Source organism: Silurus meridionalis, chromosome 19, assembly GCF_014805685.1.
Source record: "Silurus meridionalis isolate SWU-2019-XX chromosome 19, ASM1480568v1, whole genome shotgun sequence".
Taxonomy (NCBI): Eukaryota; Metazoa; Chordata; class Actinopteri; order Siluriformes; family Siluridae; genus Silurus; species Silurus meridionalis.
Genome location: NC_060902.1, coordinates 1,690,566 through 1,707,857, shown reverse-complemented (window position 1 = coordinate 1,707,857; position 17,292 = coordinate 1,690,566). Strand labels below are relative to the sequence as shown.

The 17,292-nt window shown below is 41.8% G+C and overlaps 1 protein-coding gene across 1 annotated transcript; it reads right to left on the bottom strand.

Moving 5' to 3' along the window:
* Positions 1-2,642: 2,642 nt before the first annotated feature.
* On the bottom strand, positions 2,643-17,090 carry LOC124402520 (migration and invasion inhibitory protein). The gene is made up of 9 exons (XM_046875605.1): positions 16,754-17,090; positions 14,348-14,493; positions 12,718-12,811; positions 11,897-12,017; positions 8,063-8,139; positions 7,854-7,980; positions 7,680-7,776; positions 7,467-7,586; positions 2,643-3,442 (listed from the first exon to the last, which is right to left on the bottom strand). The coding sequence occupies exons 1-9, from the start codon at positions 16,860-16,862 to the stop codon at positions 3,314-3,316; spliced, it is 1,020 nt and encodes a 339-aa protein (XP_046731561.1). The 5' UTR covers positions 16,863-17,090; the 3' UTR covers positions 2,643-3,313.
* Positions 17,091-17,292: the final 202 nt, after the last annotated feature.

Genomic DNA, 17,292 nt, shown 5'->3' with positions numbered 1-17,292 from the left:
CAAACCTCTGACATGGATACAAGGCCAAGAGACTCAACTATGCTCAGAAACACACAGACTGGAGAACAATTCAAGCAGGTTCTTTGGGTTGATGAGTCTGAAATACTTGGCTGTAGCAGAAATGCTGGAGAGCGGTACAGTAAGGAACGAGGCATGATGGAGGTTTCCTGGAAGTGCACAGCTGCGATTCTGCAAACGGTCTTAGAGATTTGTTCATGGTCATGAATGGTGTCCTCAGTGATGAGAAATACAGGCATATACTTATCCATCATGCAGTACCATCAGAGAGGCGTCTAATTGGCCCCAAATTTCTTCTGTAGAAGTTATTTAAAACCCCAAACATTCTGTCAAGATCATTGAGAAATGTTATGATGTGAGAGTTTTGATATTAACTTTGAGTAAATCCCTGAGAAAGAAGGATTTGAGGAGCATACATACACAGAAGATATGCAATTAGTTCTCCAAGATGTTTGGAACGACCTACCAGCTGAAGCCCTTCAAAAACAGCATGCAAATGTAGTTAGAAGAACTGATGGTGTTCTGCAGGGAAAAAAACTGGTCACTCTGAATTCTGATTAGATTTGGATGATTTCTGTTCACTGATGTTCACTGATGTTTCTGAGCATGTTGAAATGTTTACACGCTTCTGAAAAACGTCCACCTTCATCCACACTTTTCCTCTCTCTTATATACTCATGTGGTACACTCTCAAGCTTTCTGATTCATACATCGTTATACACCCCCATAAACCCCCTCTCATGCACTTTCATTTTGAGATTTGCCACCTCAGCACTTTTAGTAACGCAAGGAGATAAAACTCAAAGTTTTATCTCCTTGCACACAATTCTCAGTTAAAGATGTTTTCACACACACACACACACACACACACACACACACACACACACACACACACACTCAGAATACAAGCGATACCTCAACCAGTAATGATTAGTCACCTACTCACTTTTACCCTCAGCATTGAACATGCTTTTAAGCAAAATATATATATATATAAAATATGCCTTCTATAGAAATCCACCCCAAATCAAAACCATCAATACACAATCTGACTGAGACTTTCAGCAGACCTTGACCTTGACTAACCTTGACTAACTGTTGACTCTGTTAACAAGAACGTACTGTTTCAGTTTACACGCCATGAGCTTCAAAATAGTCCTCTTGCACAGCACAGCAATACAGCGCTCTTCAGCGTTCTTCTGGCACGTGTTCTGGAAGTCGTCTTTTTGTTGAAGAGCTCGTCGAACAGTTTTTCTGATCTCTCGCCGTCTTGTGCACTCCAAAAAAAAAACCACCTCGAACTACTCGATGCTGCATCGCCGTTTGTCAAACGTCTCTGTGGCAGATCTGCAGCAGTTTCACGTGTTTACCTTGTGATGAAATCGCAGACGTGGTAACGCACGTGGTCAGAACAGCACCTCCAAACTTAGTCTCCAAACTTTTTAATATCACCTCATACAGCTGAAAATACAGTTACATTCACGGCAGATGTCCTCGTCCACTTATCTCAGGCGGGTTGAGTTTTAAGGGCCTTGTTAATGCTGTTGGGATTTGAACCCGTCAACTTTTGATCAGAAATTCGCCACTGGAGATACCACCTCCCACCCAGAAGAAATTCAAAGGACATCCGCATCAGTTTCTGCTGGAAAAGAATATGCGTGTGGTACTGATCACTGTAGTAGCTACTGGGCAGATTTAAATATATCTATAAAAAATAGACACCAGATCTTCTGGTGATATTTTTTAGACCAAGGATCTCCTGGTTGTGCTTAGCAGCACCTATTCAGCCTTCATTTACATGACCATGTTTAAAAATAAAGGAAAGGTAGGATTTATTTCCATTTCAGACCCTGGAGAATGCATAATGCATTATTCTGCACAATTTTGCTCGGTTTTTTTTGTTGTTTTGGGTTTTTTCCCCACTAGCCCACACTTGTAGTTACGGTTGAATGCAGACTTTGCATCTCTGTTATGGTTGTTTAGGTTTGGGGGGGGTTTGGGGAAGACCTTGTTGGCCTTAGTTTTAAAAATAACTTAAAATATCAGAAGGCAAAACTTCACTCCAAGAATCAATGAAAAAAAAAAGAGAAACTCATTAAGCGAGATCATTGTGGTCGCTATTTTTAATTGACATCTTGGCCTAAAAACTCCAGCTGACACCTTCGCTGTGGTCAGGAACTCACAGTGATGAGCAGCTGACAGTATCAGCTACAATGTAAGTAAAAAAAACCCCATATATATATATATATAAATATATAAATTCACAATTAAAGTGTTTCATTCACACACTGATGTAACTCATCCAGTCATACCAGAATGTGGCTTGTAAATGACCAACTGGCACTACGTTTTTTTCTATTGTTTATTTTATTACTTCATCACAAAATAAAAACCGTACTGTCTGAGGGGACGCCCCATCTCGTTACACCCACCCACAACCCCACCACCACCAGCAATCACACAATAAACCCACAAAAAAGGGGCTTTCGTTACTTTCTCACCATTCGCCTTTACAATACGAGTTCATCTACAGTATCTGTATCTGCCACACCTTCTGCTCTGACCTTTTTTTCTTATCAGGTGCGTTTAGCTTTTTTTGAGATGAAACTACAGCGGAAACGAGATAAAGGGCCGTGTGATTTTTTTTTTTATTTAACAGATCACAGGGTTTTGATGATATCTTTTCCTGGAGAAAAAAAAAAAAAAAAAAAAAAGACGGACGTCAGCTTGCAAAGTAAGAACAAAAAAGGGACGATGAAGTGTGGCTGATGTGGTGACAAAAAAAATTCAATTCTGGACTGGTGTTAACTCTATACAACAACAACTCTAAGAGTCGTCATGACTTTCACAGAAATAGATTACACGGAGGTGGGCTCGTGCGAACGGCGCTCCTGTCTGACAAGAAATGCGTATAAAATGTATTATTTAATGTATAAAAAAAGTAAACGTCTCCACTGAAGTAAGTTCTGCTACAAAGATGTTTATACCCGCTAATACGTGAGCAAGCGACATAAAGTGTTGCACAAATATAGCACGGTATTTAACCGTGAAAAAAACAAAAACAACAAAACCGGAAAAAAGCCCTTTACTTCAAGCACTGCTTCATATTTTAGGCCTCAAAAAACTTTTTATGAAATATTGAGCCTGTTCTGAACTCCAGCATCTGTAACATGCTCAGACCAGCATGATTAGGATCATCTGGAGTTCCTTTGAAAACCATCACCTGCATCTGTATGATCTGTGTGATCAGAATTTCGCCTGAAATCAGCATTCAGTGGCACAGTCGGTAAAATGCTCAGCAGGAGCTCATGTTCGGGTTTCTCCTGGTAACGGCGTTACGCTGGATCTGATATTGCGCCAGACGAGAAACGTGCAAAAGCTGATCGGAGAGCTGGCGTCCTGACGCCCTGGACCCTGAGCGATCCTGTAAATGGGGCATATCACAAAAAAACAAAACATAGCAATAATCTCTACAACTGAAGAGGAAAGATTTGAAGAAAATAAAAAGGTCAAAGGGTTTGTAACATAAATAAAGAGATCAGATGATAAGGTTCACCATTCCTACACAACACAGGAAATCCCGGTGTTCAAATGTCAGAGTGTTATAGCTAGAGAGAAAAGACTACAGAGGTGCACAAAGACATTATCAGCAGAAGCCCTGAAAGGAAACATCCTCATGGATCAGACTTGTTCGTCTGGAGCGTCCACTTGATCAGATTGAGATCTGAGGAATTTGGAGGCCGACGGCTTGAACCTTAATGTTCCACAAACGGTTCCTTAACAGTGTGGAAGTGCAGAAAGCATCATCTTACTAAAAGAGTACACAGGCTTTAGGGAACACAGTGGCCATGAATTGGTGTAACTTAAGGGGGTCTGTAATAAAGTTTAGGTCATCAAACATCAACGTAACATCCACGTAAACACCAGGACCCATGGTTTCCCAGCAGAACATCACCCAGAGCGTCACACTGCCTCTACCAGCTCGCATTCCTCCAAAAAGTGCATCCTGGTGCCATCTCATTCTCAGGTAAACCCCGCAAAGGTCATTCATCAGACCAGGCCACCTTCTGCTGCATGGTCCCAGTTCTGACGCTCACATGCCTATTGTAGGAGTTTCCAGAGGTGTAAATATTATTTACGTTTACATGCTATCATCTTCAAAATAGTCGCCTTGCAAAGCAATAGGACTCCCAGAGTTGTCTTCTTGTCGAAGACAAGCTCCTTAATGGTGGATCTCCGCATCGGATCCGCTCCCGCAACCGCGAGCCCGATCAGGCACACTGACTTGTAAAGGTCGGTGCTCCCTGTGACTGTGAGTGCAGCCTTGTGCTGCCATCTGTTGGCGTGGTACAAAACTAGTTCTGGTATCGGAATAACAAGACACGCTGTATTTTTTTGGTGCACGAATGACTATTGGTTTCGTGGCTGTTCAACGTGTAACTATTTATGGATAAAAAGTACAGCATGTCGTTCTGTAATAAATAAAAAAAAAAATACATCTAATTGTTGGGAAATGGTGCGGAAAAGAAATGGCTTTATATCCCATGAGCGGTGGTGACGGTGACTCGGTTTTAATCACATCACCCGGACACTCATCACTTAATAAAAAAACAGTTTGCCTCCTAATATTTCTTTCTTTACTACAGCAAGTCATTTCCTTCTGGTGAATCAGATTTCTTCAAAGTTATGATGTGTAGTGGTTTACCACTAAATTCCTCCGTACCATCAACGAATCAAGGTTTCCGTGTGAAACAGGGCTAAAACCAGTTAGCACCATGTGCCCTGTACTGACAACCTGATAACCATTAACCTCTTGGTATGGATCTTAACACCACCTGAGGGGAAACAGTTCAGGGCAATTCCATGTAAATGTCCCCTTTACCGTGGAAACAACGTCAATACATTTCAACTGTAACTGAAATGTAACTAAGTTTTACACTTACATCAATAAAGTTTAACCGCACTGTACTGACGTAACATTTACATGTGCTATTATAGTCATTTATTTATAGAACCAGTCAAAACATCTTCCCCTTCAGTTTTGCTTCATTCTTATTATTTCTTTATATGTACATTAATACTAAAGACGTCCAATTTATGAAAAAACACGTCTGGAATTATGTAGTGAACAAATATGTGTTAAATATCTCAGAATATCTTATGATTATGATCTTTATGATGACAGATTTGCACACTCTTGGGATTCTCTCAAACAGCCTCGTGAGGTGGTCACCTAGAATATCTTTCCTGAAGAGTTCCCAGAGGTGTTAAGTGCTTGTTGGCTGCTTTTCCTTCACTCTCCGGTCCAACTCGTACCAATCTGTCTCAACTGGATTTAAATGGGCTGATTGTGGAGGCCAGGTCATCTGATGCAGTGCTCCATCACTCTCCTACTTAAACAAATAGCTACAGAACGTAGAGGTGTGTTTGGGGTCATTTGTCCAGTTGAAAAAAAAATGATGGTTCCACAAAGTGCAAACCAGATGAGATGGCATGTCGCTGCAAAATGCTGTGGGAGCCATGCTGGTTATGTTTGATCTCAATTTAGACTCAATCAACAACAATGTCACCATCAAAGCACCTCCACACCATCACACCTCCTACTTCATTCTTCTCAGTGGCAAACACACATTCAGGAACCATCCGTTCTCCTTCTGTATATTTAACAATGACAGCAGTTCAAAGTAAAAATCTGAAAGGAGGACCAATCTGACAGTTTTCCACTAATTCAATGTCCATTCCTGGTGTTTCTTGACCCAAGCACATCTCCTCTGTTGGTTTTTCTTCAGAAGAAATGGTTTCTTTTTTGCCACAATTTGACTATTTTACTTCTGACTCACACTGTTTGGAGGAGATGTTGAAATATGTCTATCAACACGCTCTGAGAAACATGTATGTAATTCGGTGGTTTCTGAGGCTGGTGATTCTGATAAATTGTGATAGCCTCTGCAGTAGAGGTAGCTCTTAGTCTTTCTTTCTCAGAACGGTTCTTAGAACCTGTTTCATCATTGCGTTTTGATGGGTTTTAGAGACTGCACATGGGAACATGTTTAAGGTTTTTGAGACTTTTCGGACTGACTGAAATTCATTTATTTTAGTACTGATGGATCTTTACGCTTTCCTCAGCTGAATGTTTCCTGCCGTAATATAGACTTGTACAGTAGTAACACTGTAGTAACACTAATACTGCTATTGACTGTGTACTCACCCTTTTCTTCTGCACAAGACAACTGAGGGTCTAAAGCACATTAGGAAGGCAAACAATGTCACAAAAGACAAAACCATTAAAAACCATTCCAGGTGATGACCTCGTGAATCTGATGAGAGAATGCCGGCCAAACTCGCATTAAAGCTAAAGGGAGCTGCTTTTATAGGCGTTTTTTTGTTGTTGTTGTTGTTTAGTACATAAATCCATACGTGTTCTTTTATAGTTTGGATGCCTTCAAGTATTAATGTAGAAAATAATAAAAAATAATAACCATTGAAGGAGAAGGTGTGTCCAAACTTTTGACTGGTACTGGTGCTGCTTTTGCTTACGAATGATCTTTCTCTGATTATTCACCTCTCTTCAGTACGTGACATCTCTCCAAATCACATGACCAGCTTTATATATGGCATCAGTAGTAGTCAAAATGACACATCCATACTGCTGGAATTACCCGTGGGGTAGCAGCCAAAACAATGTTGATAAAATGTGATCATTTCTTTATTCAGGAAGAAAAGAATAGAGAATGGAAATTGTGTGCCTGTGTGGTGGTGATGTCATCCATGTTACATGTAGCCAAGGTAACCTGATGTAACCAAGGTAACGTGCCAGTAGAGTGTGTTTGTTGTTTTAAGACTGCATGACTGGTAATGGATGGGTGCAGAAATATAAAGAGCCTGTTAAAACTTTTGAAAACACCAAGTTTTCATGGTTTTTGAGACACATGCATGTTCCTTCTGGACATTTCTAGATTTGTTTAGTCAAAATACATCTTCATAACATGACATTACTGAGGTTTAGTGCATAGAAACAAAAGGAACACGCACGTGTCCCTCAAAAACCATAAAAGACTCGGAGTTTCCACATTTGTCATCATTACTGTATGCATGAGTTGGTATTGTTAGATGGATGGATGATAGCTGTACATATGTATAGTTTAATGGATGATGGACAGAGTGATGGATAGATGGAAAAAAGTGAGCGGATGGAAAACAGATGGATGGATGAGTGGTTGGGGTGATGGTTGGATGGATGGATGGATGGATGGATGGATGGATGGATGGATGGATGGATGGATGGATGGATGGATGGATGGATGGATGGATAGATAGATAGATAGATAGATAGATAGATAGATAGATAGATAGATAGATAGATGGGTGACTGGAGGGTGGATGAATGGGTGGAAGAGCATTTGATGGACAGATGGACGGCTGATGGATAAATGAGTGGAAATTCTCACCAGCTTGGCTGAAGGCACCGTTTTTGGATTTGGCCTGATCTCCATGGAGCTTCTCAAATCTAGGCTGCTCATCTCGGATCCTGCTCCCATCGAGATGTTTGTCCATCCGGACAGACAGTGCTGCACGAGGAACCAACACAAAAGTGCGTTCCTCAATACTGATCCAGACATTTTCTCTTTTCACTTTTATATAGATATTTAAAAAAACCTCACAGAGGGTAAACCGAGACTGTCTGATGGATCGAAGCTGCATCGGCGGTGCGCTTTGTACCGATAAGCGGGCAGAAGTGTTGCGCGAGGAATGCTGACCCTGGTCACAAACACCAGCATGAAGTTAATGGCCATTAATGAAAGAAAACAAAAACTTCTCCTTGGTCACATCCGCACCTGATAAACGCAGGCTCCTTCTCTCTGTGTGGATGCTTCTCTATGGGCGTCTTGCAAACGGGACATGCAGCTTGAGCATCCAGAGGAGTCGCGAAAAGCCGATTATTGATTCGGTAGCAGAACGTACCTAAAAAAAAAAGATCAGATCATTAACGTGGTCGAGAACGTACTGTTAAAATAGCGTCATATGCCAACAGAAAGAACCATACATTGGTGAGTGTCTGGAGTTTGCTTGTGGTTAGTCACGCCGTCTTCTAGAGAAGATTCCAGGAGGCCAACATGAAGCCTGTCAACACCAAATGCACAAAACAACGATTCAGGTGACTCTGGGGATTCACCTAGTGGATTTTCTAAATCTACAATTTTTTCAATCTGGGCCTTTAACAAACAAACAAACAAACAAACAAGAAGAAATCTCTGAAACACGAAACAAAAAACAGAAGTTGATGTACAACTGTGAGGCATGTGATGAGAATAAAATCTAAAATGAATAAATAAATAAAGGGCTGCAACAACTAGAACCGATGCTGTTATCTAGATCAGGGTTGGGAGAACAGGGTCAACCGGCAGCAGGAACAAGTGTGTGTCCCAAGTCACGGCAGAAGACGAAACATCGGCACCGTAGGTTCTGTTTCTGAACCGCTTCTCGGTTCTGTTCTCTTTTATAGCGTTTGTCTACTACAGGGGTGGCCAACCCGTGGCTCGCGAGCTGCATGCGGCTCTTTGGCTGGTTTCATGCGGCTCTTACGTTCCTTTCGAAGTTTGTGTGTGTTTGATTTTTAATGTGCGTGTTCGCTTTGCTCGAGTTCAATGCGGTATTTTTAGGACTTAAATGAGCTTGCCCCTACTGGGAAACTTTGCGGTATATCAGACCTTGGCATGAGGCCAATCATAAATTACAGCGATGCACCGAGAATTTTCGGAAATACCTAAATCACCGAAACAACACGCAGAAACACAATTGTAATGACGCAATAAAAAAGCGCAGCAGCACACGGTTATCTGGATAAGAGCAACATGTCTGCGGTGTGTGGAGAGCGATTTGCAAAACATGCAATGCTGAAATTTCAAGGGGGGGGTATCTGCAAAGAGTTTCTCCAAGTCGGGATTAATTTATCACCTGAAATACAAACATCCCGATTGCTATTCTAAACATGAGAAGAACGCGGCGCAGAAAAGTAAAGTCAATCCGAGCGTGCGCACTCCGTCTGTAGAGGACGTTTTTGAAAAGGCAGGAAAGTTTTCCAGTGATGGTGCCGAGGCAAAAGGCATAACAAAAAAAATTATGGATTTCATTGACTTTTGAATTGATTTTTCATTTCGGTGCATCCCTAAAATATTATCGTTGGTGTGGCCCTCTGACACAATTCAGCTTTCTCATGTGTATATTCATCTCACACACATGCGCATTTGACATAAATACCGTATTGAGCTCAAGTGAAGTGAACACGCACATAAAAAAACACACACACAAAGTCTGTGTTTTCTACCCTGAAACACGTGAAATCAAAGCATTGATCTGTTCTGACTGACACACGTGAAAGAATTGCTTCGAGTGGCAAATTTACGAGGCAGATTTGAAGGGGATTGTTCAAGGCAAGGAATGCCAAAAGTCCCACTAAGTAACATGCATAGTAAAAGAAAAACGCTATTGTAAATTATTATATTTTTGTTTGTGGACTTGGTTAAACTGAGTTTGTGTGTGTGAGACAGTGCACACAATGTTCATTGTTGAAAATGACTGTCCTGTGGTCTTAGAACTGTAGGAGTCCATTTCTGTCATTATGTTGGCGTGTGACATTTACAATAAATCTGGCTGAGCAGAGGTGTGTGTGTGTGTGTGTGTGTGTGTAAGAGGGATGGGTGATGTTCATGTGTGATGGGGATGGGTGATGTTCATGTGTGCCCATGTGTATGATGTGGCTCTTTGCGGTAACACAGTCAAAAATGTGGCTCTCGGTCTTTGACTGGTTGGCCACCCCCGGTCTACTACAACAGTAACTTGTCTGTTTTTAGACGTGATTTACAGCGGCTTTACTACGTTCAAATGCTTTTTTGTATATTTAATTTATGCATATATAATTAAAATATGCAAATTTTAATTCATTATATATTCTAGATGCTTATATCTTCACAACTGAAGATAATTTAATAATAATATTAAAATAATCATCAATTCTTCTTTTTCTTTCGGCTTCTCCCATTAGGGGGCTCCCAAGCGGATCATCAGTACCCCTCTGTCCTCTTCATCTGCCTCATTCAAATTAACTTCCCTCACCACATCCATAAACCTCCTCCTTGGCCTTCCTCTTTTCATCCTTCCTGGTGGCTCCATCCTCAGCATTCTCCTACTGATATACCCTATGTCCCTCCTCTGACCATATCCAACCATCTCAATCTCACCTCCCTCACCTTGTCTCCAAAACGTCCTACATGCGCTGTCCCTCTAATAAACCCGTTTCTAATCATGTCCATCGTCGTCACTTCCAATGAACAGCTCAACATCCTTCCTGCAACTGCACCACTCTACTGCCTTCCCTTTTATTCACACACATGTACTGTGTCTTACTTCCTTACGTACCTCCACCTCTCCAGGCTCTTCTCCACCTGCTCCCTACTCTCACCACAAATCACAATATCATCCGCAAACATCATAATAATTTGTTACATTTATATAGCGCTTTTCTGCAGCACTCAAAGCGCTTTACATATGAAAGGGGGATTCTCTTCAACCACCACCATCATAGTCCACAGAGACTCCTGTCTGACCTCGTCCTTCAACCTGTCCATCACCACTGCAAACAGGACAGGGCTCAGGGCCGATCCTTGATGCAGTCCAACCTCCACCTTGAACCAGTCTATCGTTCCTACTGCACACTTCACTGCTGTCACACTGTCCTCATACATGTCCTGCACCACCCTCACATACTTCTCTGACACACCAGACTTCCTCATACAATTCCATAACTCCTCTCTCCACCCTGTTCTGCACATCTTCCTTATTCTTAAAAACCGTTACCAGCAAACTCCTGCTCCATTCCTCAGGCATCCTCATCGATTAATTGAAAAAATGATCGTCAGTTGCAGCCCTGATACATCAAATATACAATCTCTCTCACACACACACACACACACACTGTATTGCCATAAGTGTGCAGACACCTGGTCATCAGTACGGTATGTGCTTATTGAGCATCGCATTTCACATTTAGTCTCCACATTTGCTCTTATAATTTCTCTCCACTCTTCTGGGAAGATGTTCCACTAGATTTTGGAGTGTGCTTGTGGACATGTGTGTTAGTTAAGTCAGGTACTGATGTAGGTGAGAAGGTGAGGAGGTCTGGGGTGAAGTCAGCATTCACATTCATCCCAGAGATGTTCAGTAAGGTTGAGATTAGAGCTCTACAGCAGGCCACTCAAGATCTTGCTCTCCAAACCATGCAACATTTTATTATAAAGCATCCAAATAAAACTGTGTGCCTCCGGCTTTGTGGTGACAGTTTGGAGAAGAATCACAAGGTCAGGTGATGATTCACACTGTTCGTGTTAATGCCAAAGTGGAAATTGCCACGGGATTTGTTTCAGGCCTCTTCTTTGAGTCTGTGTTTTTTGTTGTCATGGTACCCGTGCCGATCAGAGCTGCGTTTCCTCTGTGGATACACCCTTCACACACAAACAGTTTTGAGGAAGAACACACATGTTTTGTCAGGTGCCTCCAATCTTTAGACCATATAATATAAATACATGAAAAAAATACCCTGTAATTTGCTACACATATTTTCCAATAAACATTTCATCAAAAATCACAAGCTCTGGTTCCATGTATGACTGATAGACACAGAGAGCGCTGAGGGAAACGGCCTTGCTGGAACAGAAACTGAAATAACGCTGCTCTCGATCGAGCAGCGGAATGAGGACAACACACACACACACACACACACACACACACACACACACACACACACACACACACACACACACACACACACACACACACACACACAAACACACACACACACACACAAAAACACACACAAACACACCCTTCTGTCCATGAGGAAGCACTGTGGACACACTCGTCCTTGTTGACTTGGCGGAAGGTCTGGAGCTCGCTGAAGAAGTGCTCGGAGTGCTCGGTCAGGGAGTTCTCAGCATCGAGCAGACCTGAACACAAACACATGGAGGAATCGATGTTATCTTCTTGCAGTTCATATTTTAATAACCAGGAACATGAATTTAGACGCATTTCCCAGTAAAAACTTACTCCAAAATGAAAATCATTGGGGCAGTTTATGCAAAACACATGTCCAAAAACATTCCAGCTTATTTTAATTTCCTAACATCTGTACGCTTCGAGTTTCCTCTTGCTTTTTTTTCGCTTTGCTTTATTATCGTAAATGAAAACCTTCTTTCGTTAGTAAAAACAAGATAATGACAGGCGGATGTTACTTGTATAGAACTTTTAACAATGAACATTGTCACAAAAGCAGCTTTAATAGATTCAGAATATAATTTTTTCTTTATTACAAAATTGTAGCCTCATCTAAGTTTTAAATCTAATTATCAAACCAGAGGAAATGATGTGAGACTGTGGAAGGAACCTTGAGAGGAACCCATTCATATCTGGGTGACACCATCAGCTTTATCGGCATTGATGTTACAGTCTAAATCCATCCTAATGGTTTTTGAGTAGGACTCTACCTAGTGGTGATAAGCTTCATAAGCAGTGTGAGGAAATGTTCTGGGCAGTTCCTTATTTCCATATTCAACAATAAATTATAATAGGTTGAAATCCCATTTAATTCCCCCTTTAAATTAAAAGAACAGGGGGAAAAAAAACAAGATCTTTCCCTCCAAAACGTACCAGCAATCCAGTCGTATCCCAGTAAAGGCTGCACACATCGTCTCTCTGACACTCTCCCCAGTTCAGCGTCTCCAGGTGGAAGCTTGACTTGGCTCTGGAAAAGAGAAAAAGAAAAAACACACAAGGATCAGAGTCTCCTACAGTAAACATAAAAAAAAACAATAATATATACACGTGAGTGTGCAGACAGTTTTTTTAGCACAAACAAGGGATCTGAGAAACGTCTCTGAGCATCACGCATGTGACAAACGGAGAAATGGGGAAGTATCAGGGGGTATTTTTATATGTGGAGTTCTGAACAAGGAGAAACGTGGCTTGGGTTTCTGACTTTTTCTGTCTGTATGAACCTGATCTCAATTATTATTTCATTTAGAAGAGACTACTGTTTTGTAACATTCCAGCAGATGGCAGCACGAGGCTGCACACACAGTCACAGGGAGAACCGACCTTTATAAGTCAGTGTGCCGAAAGACATCGTCCTGTGTACGTCTGGAGTTGTGCGACCGGTGCTGTTCTGACCAACCTGTCACCCTGCTCTCCTCAAACGACAATTTCTCAACAGAAACAACATGATCTCGCTTCGTCCCTACTCACCAGATTTGGCTTCTGCGGACTTTAACCTCTTCCCGAAGATGAAGGTGAAGCTCAAAGGCTGCAGTTTTGACACCGTCGTGGAGAACTGTCACGAATCGCAGAAGGTGTTTGACACGCTTGGAAAATGAAGACGTGAATGTCTTCCCTCACCACATCCATAACCCTCCTCCTTGGACTTCCTCTTCCACCCTCAACCTTCTTATCCTCAACCTTCTTACTGCAGATATACCCCATGTTCCTCCTCTGCACATCTCAATCTAATCTCCCTCTCATTCACACACATGTACTCAGTCTTACTTCTGCTGACTTTCATTCCTCTTCTCTACACCCTGTACCTCCACCTCTCCAGGCTCTTCTCAACCTGCTCCCTACTCTCACCACAAATCACAACATCATGCAAGAGTCAGTTTTAGGAAGAGAAAATATCTAGTACGAGGTGGGATCGAAACGTTTCGAGTCTTAAAACCTGGCAGTAGAACTTGCGGTGTGGCCCCTGGAGACGAATTCTCCACGCACAATGCCGCGAATATGGAAAAAGACTATGAGCATGTACTCGGTCAAACTGTGGACCTGCCTCGCCTTTTCAGTGCTGGAGATGATGGACTCGCTTGGACTGTTCCGAAATACACACCGACAACGGCAGCAACGTCGTGGATTGTTCTCTGATGATCGTTGTGCGCTAGTTGCCGAATGGTTTCGACATTTTCGAGCGGGTTGACGTGCATCGCCGTAAACTTGCTAAATCGTGTCCAACGTCTCTGTGGCAGATTTGCCCAGTTTTACGCAGAGATTCCCGTTTGCTCTCCGTTCTAACTTACTGTTTTGTGATGAAACCGCAGATGTGGTAATGCATGTGGTCAGAATAGCAGATGTGGTAATGCACGTGGGTAGCGAACATGGTCAGAACACCACCAGTCACACAACTCCTGATGTACACAGGTGCTCCCTGTGACTCTGCGTGCAGCCATTTGTTGGCATGTTACAAAACTGGAATTAAACTCTTCTCCATGAGAACATTCATGTGTCCTGCACTCACCTGCCCCGTGTCCTGTGCGATACTGGACCTAGGCTGCATGGTTGGTTCTGGATGAAAGCGGACGTGTAGACGACTTTTCCCTCGAGCTTGAAGGAGGACGTCACTTGAGGCGTGTTGCCACTTTGCTTTTTCGTCTCTCTGAAAATCTGACGTCATGAAAAAAACCCAAAACAAAGCTGTTTTACATTGTCGTTGTCGCTGATATTTCTGAGTTAACGAGTTCATCCCTCAACGTGCCTGGGCAACTCCACACGTTTCTATCAGCCACATCATGGGCAAACAAATGAGACCCGTTTTTCTGCTTACGTGACCGGATTTTTAGGAAATACACTTATTTATACTGCAAACATTCTGTGGAATGTTTTTTTTTTGTTTGTTTTTTTTTACAAATGCGTTCACTTCCTGCACACACACACACTGTAGCACTTTTATCTCTACATCATAAGTGACACCAGGAACTTCCTTGTTTACAGGATGTTGCACAATTAAATTTAACTTTGAAAGCCAAAAAAAAAAAACAATAAGCATATTCTATCAGTAACTGCACTCCTACACCCCACAATTTTTAATTTATCATAATCAATATTGTTTAATGGGATACATTTCTGACTCTAGCAGTGATGCTGAGGTCAACAGCATCACATTGATGTGAGCTACATGACTGCTGAAGTTACGCAGAGCGTCGTTAATCCTCGCAAACGTCCAGGATGTGAAATACCTCGAGCAGGAATCTGATCTGAGAAACGGATACTCGGGATCGGACGAGTGATAAACAGCTAAAACCACCACATTTTTACTTCATTCGTTCATCAGAAATGTAAATGCTTTCGGGTTAAGTGCTGGTGTGTATGATGAAGATGCAGCTTACATTTTATATCTAAATCAATATTTGCTTTTTCATTGAAAATGGTGTTCGATGTGTTTAGTGGCACGTGTGACGTGACGAACAAAAATCGAGTTCCAGCGAGTTTCCACTGCCACGAAAGCAATAAATGTAATTTCAGGTGAACGATTCGTTCGTTGAAACGAATCTTTAAAGTGACTCAGAAGAACGAGTCGTCTCAAAGAGTGATTTGTTCATTTTGGAAGCGAATGAGTGAAGTGTCGCAAAATCTCCGCAGGTTATGTACAGAATTGAGTAGTTCATCTCTCGACTCCTTTGGTTCGAGTTGTTTGTTTGTTTTGTCACGTGACTCCCATAGACTAGATTTAAAGGTGGTGTATGTAGATGTGTTGGGGATCTGTTTATTTAAAAGAAGTAATTTCTGATTAAAGAAAAAAAATAAATGAATAAAGGAATTTCAAAGAGCCGAATCAAGTCATGCAGCTGTCATGGGAAGTCGAATGGAAGACGTCATGCAGCCGGGTCTTGGATCGTTTGCAGAGTAGAGGAAGACCTGAGTGCAGAGAGGTGCAGTAGGCCAGACTCGGATTGACAAGAGAGCAACAAGAACCTGACCCAAGTGGGTAAAAATAGGCGAATCCTTCTGATGATGTAGAGCAGGAACCGACAAGAGAACCGAAAGGGAAAAGGACATGTCCATGGTTAACACGAGGTTGCGAGCGGGGGCTGCAAGGGAGATCAGAGAATCGTGCAGAGATCATTAGCTCCTGAGATGAATCATCTGGGATGACCAGAAGTTTGAGCTTCAGCTGATCCATGAAAATCCACCAGACATGCTGAGATGTGAGCAGAAGCTGTGATGCCGGACAGAGGGAAGGAGAAGCTGAGCTTTGGGGAATCTGGAGGCCGAGTGAACATGTTTCTTAAAGCGTTTACTGAGTATATAATAAATCCCACCCATGTGATTGGTGTCATGTAACGAGCTCCTCAGTGCATTTCACGTCACCTGACATTGGCTTTAATGGTATGACTGATCGATGTACATTTTGTCAGGTTATACACTAAATGGCCAAAAGTTTGTGGACACCTAACCATCCCAGCTCAGAATGTGCTTTTGTTTTTATTATTTTTATTTTTTATTAACTTATTCCCCACTTCACATTATCTCTTAGAGTAAAGATGTTCCACTAGATCTTGTAGTAAAGATCTGCTTGTAAAGATGTGTGAGAACCTATTCATCTAGGTGAGAAGGTTGGGAGACCTGGGGTGCAGTCAGCATGAAAAATTCATCCCAAAGCTGTTCAATAGGGTTGGAGGTCTATAGCAAGAGATCTTCCACTCCAACTTCCCCATGTAAAGCAGATCTTCATTCAGAAGGCTTTCTGTCATTCTGGAACAGATTTAGGTCTCCCAGTTTAACTGAAAAGAAATCTATGTTCTTCAACTTCTATATATATATATATATATATATATATATCGATCAGACTGTGTTAGTTCAGAACTTTCCAACGAAACCGGAAGTGGTGATATAAACCGTGTTACTGAATGTTCCTAGTTCTCACCTGGCCGGTGTGAATGTAGACGCTGCAAGTGTTCCGTTCTGTCTTTTAATTTCTGCAGCAGCTCCTTGTTTTTCCTTCGCAAAATCTCCAAGTCTTCAAAAGACGCCATCTTTTTCGATTACTAGCTAGCTAACTAGCGGATTTTAAAGACGCCTGCAGGGGTTACCATGGCAACTGCGACCCCCCCCTTCCTAACGGTTTAAATTTAAAGCCGAAAAGCAAGTGTCGCAAAAATGTCGCGTTTTGTGGTTTGTCAGGAATGAATAGGAATTTTTGGTTTGATTGGGTTCGGCTTCCAAAAAATAAAACAATTGCATCCATTTTTCTTTTTTCTCTGTTTGCTTATAACCGGACTTCCTGTTCTTTAGGTCTTAAAGAAGCCATAGTTTAAATGATAAGACCAGTCATGCGCAGTAGCAGTTTATAGCAGTGGTGGGAAGATCGGATCATTTTAGTGATTCGGTTCTTTGAATCTTAATCAGAATGAATGAATCTTTTTTTTTTTTTTGAGTCATTTAGTTCATTTCGTTCCTTTGATC

What these genes read in the sequence shown, in the direction of transcription:
- LOC124402520 (XM_046875605.1), bottom strand. Translation starts at nt 16,862, where the DNA reads ATGGCGTCTTTTGAAGACTTGGAGATTTTGCGAAGGAAAAACAAGGAG. An exon ending in GCTTCCTCATGGACAGAAGG is followed by an intron (nt 8,140 to 11,896) that starts GTGTGTTTGTGT and finishes TGGTGTTGACAG; the next exon opens with GCTTCATGTTGGCCTCCTGG. An exon ending in CGGTGCCTTCAGCCAAGCTG is followed by an intron (nt 3,443 to 7,466) that starts GTGAGAATTTCC and finishes CCCCATTTACAG; the next exon opens with GATCGCTCAGGGTCCAGGGC.